The sequence below is a fragment of the Perca flavescens genome, chromosome 14 (assembly GCF_004354835.1).
Source record: "Perca flavescens isolate YP-PL-M2 chromosome 14, PFLA_1.0, whole genome shotgun sequence".
NCBI lineage: Eukaryota > Metazoa > Chordata > Actinopteri > Perciformes > Percidae > Perca > Perca flavescens.
In genome coordinates, this window is record NC_041344.1 from 1,073,223 (window position 1) to 1,082,221 (window position 8,999).

Sequence of the window (8,999 nt, forward strand, 5' to 3'; positions counted from 1 at the left end):
CTGGGGTGAAGTTGGGAACCAGAATCAGCTTTAAATACAGTCCTTATCTAGCCCTCACTAACACTGGCCCAGTTATCGTAACTACACAAAAACTTCACTGTTGTTGCGTGAAATGTCGTTTGTGTTTAGCCTACATCATCAGTTTCTATCATGTGAATCAAGAGGCCAAGTCAGCCTGGTAGCGAAGCTGCAGACAGATGCTCAACAGTGTGTTCCCCAACAGTCAGCTCCCCCTGCTGTTCATAAGGTGCCTCTGCACCCCTTTCGTTTAAGACCCTCCCACCAGTCTTTGGGCCACGCCTCCTCATTTACATTGACATGTGTCAAGTCCAAATCAAAAGCCAATGTTAAAGAGAGCCAAATATTAAATCAAAAGTAAAAGCCAATGTTAAATTCAAATCAAAAAGCCAAATATTAAATCCAAATTAAAAGCCAGTGTTAAATTAGAATTGAAAAGCCAAATATTAAATCCAAATTAAAAGCCAATGTTAAATTGAAATCCAAAAACCAAATATTAAATCCAAATTAAAAGCCAATGTTAAATTGAAATCTAAAAGCCAAATATTAAATCCAAATGATAAGCCAAATGCAAAATAAAAAAATATATATATAATATTTTTAATTTGATCTTGCTTCGTTTTCTCTTTGGACTTTCAATTTCTCTTTGGACTTTCAATTTGAATTATGAATAAATATTTCCTCCATAGCCAGGGCTCCCAAACTCAAAGCTGGACCGTTTGGCATATCTGTAGTACTAAAGATGATACACTCAGTTTTAGCTTCATTCAAATGAAGAAAGTTCTGTGAAAGCCACAACTTAATATCATTAATACAGCTAAACAGGGAGTCTAGTGCGACACAGTCATTCGGTTTCATAAGCAAATACATTTGTAAATCATCTGCATAACAATGAATAGACAAGTTGTGTTTTCTTATAAAAGCCCCTAAAGGCAACATATATAAGGAAAACCGGATGGGGCCAAGAATAGAACCCTGGGGTACCCCACAGGAGAGAGGAGCAGTTGACGAGGATAAGTCACCAATAATGACAGAGAAACTTCTATTTGCCAAATAGAATCTAAACCATGTAAGTACTGAGCCTCGGATGCCTACACAAATGTGGGAATTTGGATGCCTATCACACATTACAAAAATTTATTTTAGACAACAAAAAGAACTGTGAAAGCAGCATTTCCTGTTTTGAACTGCTGTGTGGGGTGTGAAAGCCTGTAGCTAAGCAGTGAATTAGTGCTATTTATAAATATTTCAGTTTTACACAAATGCATTTATAGTTTATAAATAGTTTCATAAAATAAATCCAAAGATTAGACAATGCAGTGTCCATGCTGGAGTTAAGAAAACCACCGCACTGGAGTTACTATGTTTTTATTCAAATATATCAAAATAATGAGTAATAAGGTTGGTTGTGTGTGTTTGTGTGTGTGTGTGTGTGTGTGGGAGGGTGGGGGGGGTTGGTATGTGCTGTTACTTCCTTAATATTCTTTACTTTCCAAGAAACACTGACAGCAGCAGCATCAGAAGAGAATGTTACAATACTGAATATATATCTACTAAAGTTTTACAGCAGCATAGTGTCCGATCTACACAGCACAGTAAGCAGTAAGTGAAGTTAAGTGCAGCTACAGTTTTTCAAGATGTCGGGAGATATTTATGCCAATGCAGATATGTCAAAGAAGGTGAGATACAAAAGAAATATGCAGGAAAACAAAGAAGAGTGGGATGAAAGGGAGGTGGTAATATATGCTATCGGAGATGATCACACTGATAATCAGTCAGCAGGAGGAGGTAAGTGAGAAATTATGACAAATAAATATCATAAATACTCATGCTACGTTTGCTCTGTTTGTCACTCTCAGCTGTCAAATCCCAAGGAAACTGCCGCCCATCTATGTTTGTTTCTATAGATGTACATGTACAGTATGGAACCTTGTGTTATGCAGCTCTTTCCTGTAGTTAGTTTTATTATGTTCTGCTGAGAGTATCAGAGTTCTCTGGTTATGAGACTCATTTTCAAGTGTTGGGATGCATTGTTTATTAAGAAATTATACCCGATGTGTTTGGTTATTTTAACATTTAACTGACAAGTGTCATTGCTGAGATCTGAGGAAGCATTGACTCCGGTAAAGACATGAAACCACATGACAGGAAAGAGGGAAGTACAATGTGACGAAGTCTGTTGAATATCATTAGCAATGTAGAGCCAAATAAAGAGAGAAAGAGAGACTAGAGAGAGAGAGAGACTAGAGAGAGAAAGAGAGGAAAGTCACTATAAGGCAGCATTTTTTATTGCGTCAGTTCTGCAATTCAATGGCCCATTACAACTCAACATTTCAGATGTGTTGATATTTGTTTTATTTTAGTGTAATAATTGGTATACCTAAGAGGTTTGATAATTTGTTTAAGGGTGCTTTCACACCTATAGTTCACCAGACTCAACAGACACCAGATTCGGGGGTGAGGTTGCAGCATTCTTGCATTTATTTATTTGGTTGGGTTTGTGTTCACACTGCACTCTGTCAAAGGCACCAAACACAGTTACCAAATGTCACATGGTGGAAACAGTCGCTTGTTTATTGGACAGAATATCTGAGTGAAACCTGCCGACACTTCTGGTCTCAGAAATAATGGAGCAACACCACATTTAAAACATCTTGGGTTTCCTGGTTTTGCTTCAGTGTTGATGATGTCACACAAACTGATGATGTCACACAGACTGATGATGTCACACAGACGACCAGGGATGTGTGCTCAGAACAGTTTATGGATCTGAATGTTATCATCCCTTAAATCATATATACGTCTATACATTGTGTGCAAGGTTGAAGCTGCAGGCTAGTAAATGCTCTGTTTGTGGTTTACTTCCTGTATTTGGGTCGGACCGCGTTCTCACCTGAAGTGAACCTGAAGGGCCTGACCCACCCAACCACAGATCAAAGCAATGAAGCTGCTGAGTAAAAGGTTATTCTTACAGGGACATAATACAGTCCCTCCAAGATTTCGCGATGTAGCGATTGCAAACAATTACCGCAAATTCAACATATCACCGTGAATTTGGTGCGACTCGCAATTTTGACCAATCACTGCAACTTCACCGCAAATTTGACCAATAACCAGAGTTTCCCGCGACTTCAAACAATCACAGCAATCCCACGTACCAGACTTGCATCAGTATGTAACTCTGAGGATGCGACACTGAGAGCCACTGACCAAGCAGGAGTGAAAACAGGTTGACGTAACACACGCACGTCGCCAAATATATTTCCTTTTTCTGATATGATGACGAGACGTGTGTGACTCGAACATCTCACATTTACCAACAAAACGTACAGCGAAAGACATTTCAGACTGTCCTGCCAACCTGTATACATTTTAACATCAATGCACATTGTAATGTTTTTTACTCTAAAGTCGCTGAAAGCTGCTGCTTTCAATCCTGTCGGCTCTCTGCAACAGGCGGGGCTACTCAGTTCGCCCTGTGCCTGACGTGCGCACACACGCAAACACACATGGTGGATGCAGGAAAAAACGGAGATGAGACATACAGAATGACTTTAATTGAGGACAGCTATGCTCGTTATTGTAAGAGTAATGATAAGTTAAAGTCCAATAAGAACTTTATCAAACTGTTTGTCCCAGGCCAGGATAGGAAATAAACTTACAATCTAAAGATCAACAAGCCACACATATGTTCAAATTTGATTCATTCATTAACTTATTTGTTGTTGTTTTTTTTCACTGTCGCTCACAACTTCATTGCAGCAATAATACAAAAAGACATCGCAACTTTTATCGCAATGTTTTTACAAAAGCTCCCGCAAAATCAGGCATTTGGGCCACAACAATCTCAATAAAAGGCCACGAAATCCTGGAGGGACTTATAGGAACTTTGATATCAAAGACTCATGTTGTGTCCCTGTAATGAACCTTGTTCTCTGTGTACTTTACCACTTTAGGACCAGACACTGAGAGACATCCTCCAGCTGTCCAAAGGAAGACTTTCAGGGCTGCAGCACTCTGTCTGGCAGTGCTCTGCTTTCTGATGATGACTGGACTCATCCTCTTATCCGTATACTGTAAGTTAAAATACACTTCACAACTACTGAGCCACAAATACTGAACCAATACCCCATGGTGTACTTAAATCAGCTTCAGGCTCTAAAGGAAACGTTCAGGTTTTTACTGACATGCCATAAGCTGAAATAGTTTTTAGTCGCTGTATTCATTCCTACTGTTCATATCACCTGTTAAGCGATCCCTTCCTAACACAATTACAATATAAGAAATAGGAGGGAAAAAACTTTATCAACACAACACTAGACTACCAGGATGTTTCCTTTATACCACCACTCAGCAAGGAAACACCGTCAGTGGAAACATGAAGAGAGAAAATTATACTAAAGACATATTCAGTTTGGGAAAGTCAGACTAATGAGACCTCATACAAGCTTTGGCTCATTTTTGCACACAAAAAAGACTGTGGTTTTATGTCCCAAATATTTGTCTTTAGTTTGAAGCAGAATGATTTGGTGTTGTTAGTCTTTTTTTAACTTTGTTATGGTTTTCATATTTATTTTTCAGTCATTTTGCTGCAGACCAAACACGAGGTGCTACAGACTAGATACAAACAACTGAGCAACAACAACAGTCAGCTCCAGGTGAAAGTTTCAGGTAAGAAAGGTTTCAAATCACCATAACACACATGATCCAACTTCACATTGCATATTAAGCATAAATAATCTCATGATGTCTTACTTGTATATATTGCTGTTTATCTCAAGACATCTCTGTCAACTATAGTCAGTTACATAGCAGTGACAAAACACTGAGTGTAAATCACAGTCAGTTACATGATGAAGTAAATTAAAGATGAGAAAAGTTTAATCCAGTAAACTCCTGTATTATACACATTTACATCATAGAACTTGATTGTGTAGTTACAGTTGATTATAACTGTTTCATACTGTTGAACTGTTTTGCTGATGATGTGAATATTTCTGTTAGAGACAGTCACTTACAAATGAGATATAAAACCTGAGTGAAAATTCAAATTATTTACAGAGTAAACATCCTGAAAAGGAAACGTAACAGAGGAAAGAAAGATCTTTATATAGTTAAAACTCCAAGTCTTATCACTTTGACACTGAATGATTTGAAATCTGTCTTTAAAACTTGTTGACATTAAGAGAAGTGGTGTTCTGATGGATGGACGACATTTGGACGCAGTTGTTACTTCAAATCTAAAGAGAAGAATACTTGGGATGGAAGCAGAGCTGACTGCAGAGAGGAGAGAGGAGCAGATCTGGTCGTCATAAACAACGAAGAAGAACAGGTGAGTGTGTTTGTTTCTGATTGAGTGATTTTAGAGAAAAAGACATTTAATCGAAATATTTAAATATACATAATATCAATTCGAAATCTTTGGAAAATGCCCTTAACATATTTATTTTGTTTTATTTATTATGCTGTTGGGTCCAGTCCTCAGTGTGTGGTGGACCGAGGGATCCCTCTTGTGTTTGTTGTGGCTGATGAAGTCACAAGATGAATTGACTACAACATAAATGTTGAACTGTGAAGAGAGAAATTATTGTTTTCTCTCGTCAACTACTAGAAGTTTGTCTCTGAGCTGAATAAGGATGGAGAGTCCTGGATTGGTCTACGGAATATAGGGACATACTCATACTCAGAATGGAAATGGGTGGATGGATCACCGCTGAGAAAAACGTGAGACATTTTAAAGGTTTTTGGTTTCTGGTCACTGTTTGTCACTAAAATAATTATGTTTTACACTGAGTTGATTGGTTTCCCCGGAGAGAGAGAGAGAGAGAGAGAGAGAGAGAGAGAGAGAGAGAGAGAGAGAGAGAGAGATAGAGATAGAGATAGAGATAGAGAGAGAGAGACACAGAGAGAGAGAGAGGGACAGAGAGAGAGAGAGAAAGAGGGAGAGAAATAGAGACAGAGAGAGAGACACAGAGAGGGTGACAGAGAGAGAGAGACAGAGAGAAAAAAATAGGAGAGAGAGAGGGGGGGAGGAGAGAAATAGCGACAATGAGAGACAGAGAGAGAGGGTAAGAGACACATAGAGAGTGACGGAGAGAGAGGGGGAGAGATACAGAGAGTGAGAGAGGGGAGAAATATAGACAGAGAGAGAGAGAGAGAGAGAGAGAGAGAGAAACATCATACTCACAGCAAAAGAAAAGAGAGAATCCAGGGATGGGGAGCAAGGTCTCTGCCGATACAGACACCACCACACACTTCTAGTGGGTCATAACTGATGACTGAGAGGCATTACTTTAGTACTAGTCTATAAATATTTGTTAGGGAAATGCTGCATAGTAGACCTTTAAGGAAACATGAGAACAAAGCTAAATATGAGCATCAGACCCATGGATTAGGTAGTAGTATTAGCTGTATTAGTAATAGTATAAGTATTAGCTGTATTAGTAATAGTATAAGTATTAGTAGTTTTAGTAGTAGTATTTTTAATAGTTTTAGTAATATTAGTAGTTTTATTAGTAGTATTAGTAGTAGTTTTATTAGTAGTAGTATTAGTAGTATTACTAGTAGTATTAGTAGTCATGCTAATAGTACATATTAAGAAGAAACTGGAGAGACGGGCGCAGTCAGCTTTGAAACCGTTTTGTGTGACTCAATCCCAATGTAAAGTCTATATGGGACAGGCTGCTGATCTCATGAAAAGAGGCAGTAGGGGCAGAAACCACGAAAGGATGCCATCCTGGTGTTAGATATTAATAAACACATCATACCTTGTTTATTGGGGATGATTTTGTTAATTGTCTGTAAATTAAACCCTTAAATGAAAACAGAGATATGGGAGCACTGAACAAGCTTTCATTCTTTTATTAGCAGTCACAGGTTACATCGATTTACAAAACTGAATCTTAAAGAAGTTATTAAAATAATGATATTAATTACAGATGACATAAATAATTAAAGTGAAATGCAACAGTTTACTTCAAATTAATAACAATCAGGAGTTTCAGCTGTTTGATAAAAGAACATTTTATTTGTCTGACAGGTTTTGGGCATCAGGACTGACTCGCAATGACGATCACCTGTACGCTGCAACATGTTGCGATCAACAAGGAAAATGGAAAAAACGTAGATATGATGATTATAAGAACGGGATCTGTGAGAAAATTATTATCTGAACTCTTTGATGACAGAAGGGTGTCTAGTGTTGGGCCCAGCTTTGTTAAATCAGACCAATTATTTAACATTTGCTCAGCTGTATATTCTGTGTTGCTAAATAACCTGGATTACAGAGATATTGTTCCTCTGCCCTTCATAGTGCACAATCTGGTTAGAAGTCATGTGTTACTCTGTAGTACTACAGGATAATTATAATAAAAGATAATAAAAACATGGATTAGCAGGTTGCCTTTACCTTGGTTTACTTATAGTTTGTAATCAGTTAGAAGTTGTTCCTGTGTTTCCTTTGATAAACCTGCAGTCAGCTGCTAATTTCCAGCTGCCAGAGAGAAGCTTCACCAGGAGCTAGGGCTGGCTGCCGTTCACATTGTAGACTGTACCTAAAATTTTGTGTTTGGGGCAAAGATACATTTTTCCTGTACTTCACCTTTTGTAATAAAAAAATAATAATAATTTCAGTTGAAAAATAATTCCAAACATTTTCATCCTTTTAACTCAGAACATTTTACACTTCACACAAAATAAAACCTTCCCTCTCCCCTCCCAAACCCGTCCCTACAACCTATTTAATCAAATTATTATTTATATATTATACTGCACTGTAACCTTTATTCTTGTATTTATATCTTATTATATTCGGGCGTTTTCACACATGAAAGTCCGAACCAAGGTCCGGACCAAGGTTCATGTTTTTGTTACATTGTATACATTTGATCCGGTAAGTTTTGGTTTCACACTGCAGTTTTGCAAGCGCACTAAAGATCTATACGTGACAAAACTAGGTCCTGCCGTCATCACATACGTGAGCTGCGTCTCCAGATATTTATAATTGATTGGTTTGTAGGCGGGCATCCCCGTCCCTCTCTCTGTGTCGGAGTTTTTTCAACTGACTGGTGCTCTCCCCTACTGCTGCGGCTCTTTTTGTTTTGTTGTGATGTAGAGAAGCAAGACACAGGAACTTTCTTTCTGGAGCATTTATTCAGAGACAAACGGAAACCTACACTGTACATTTACTACCACTTAACAAATAAACTGCTGATGTATTCTCTGCTCTGATAGCCGACAGCTGTCTTCTTTGAGCACATTTACCGTCACTCTCACTCACTAAGCACCGAGCTATTTCTTAAAGGAGCTTCCCCGGTCTTGTAACACAAGGGGAGCCTGCCAGAGCTTCATGTATTTGGTCCAAAAGTCGAACCATCCAAAAAATGCTTTCACACTATAAACGAACCGGACCATGGTTCAGTTTGGTCCGGACCGAGACCACCTCTTTTTATCGGACCAAAATTTGGTCTTTTGATCCGGACCGTGGTCCGGGGGAGGTTTCACACCTGTCATTTTGGTTCGAATCAAACTAAAAAGTCCGAAAGTCCGGACCAAACGAGGTATGTGTGAAAACGCCGTTAGCCTGTTTTTATTTTCTATCTCTTTCATGAAAGTTTTTAATTGCTCTTTAATGTTTTATGTTAATCATTTTGAATTGAGTTATTCCTGAAATGTGCTATAGAAATAAAGTTGCCTTGTCCTACAACGTCAAGCCTGTCAGTCTGTCACCAGGGCATAGAAAACACTGTGGTGCCTGCCTGTCTATGAGGGAGTTTAACGTTAACCGCACTATGGTCTCTAAAAGTAGAATGGCAGCCAGAGCCTTAAAGGTCCAACGACATGCTGCTTTTTGGATGCTTTTATAGAGGCTTTAGTGGTCTCTTAATACTGTATCTGAAGTCTCTTTTATATAGACCTTAGTGGTCCCCTAATACTGTATCTGAAGTCTCTTTTATATAGACCTTAGTGGTCCCCTAATACTG

The 8,999-nt window shown here is 38.4% G+C and overlaps 1 protein-coding gene across 1 annotated transcript; it reads left to right on the top strand.

Annotated features, from left to right (window-relative positions):
* The first annotated feature begins 1,655 nt into the window (after positions 1–1,655).
* On the top strand, positions 1,656–7,520 carry LOC114568458 (CD209 antigen-like protein D). The gene is made up of 6 exons (XM_028598072.1): positions 1,656–1,806; positions 3,975–4,094; positions 4,600–4,689; positions 5,205–5,350; positions 5,630–5,742; positions 7,058–7,520. Exons 1-6 carry the CDS (start codon positions 1,656–1,658, stop codon positions 7,188–7,190), a joined length of 753 nt encoding a protein of 250 aa, XP_028453873.1. The 3' UTR covers positions 7,191–7,520.
* Positions 7,521–8,999: the final 1,479 nt, after the last annotated feature.

Excerpts from the sequence above, each read along its gene's own strand:
- LOC114568458 (XM_028598072.1), top strand. The coding sequence starts at position 1,656 with ATGTCGGGAGATATTTATGCCAATGCAGATATGTCAAAGAAGGTGAGA. Across the intron at positions 1,807-3,974 it reads TAATCAGTCAGCAGGAGGAG|GACCAGACACTGAGAGACAT; the intron begins GTAAGTGAGAAA and ends TTACCACTTTAG. Across the intron at positions 5,743-7,057 it reads GGATCACCGCTGAGAAAAAC|GTTTTGGGCATCAGGACTGA; the intron begins GTGAGACATTTT and ends TTTGTCTGACAG.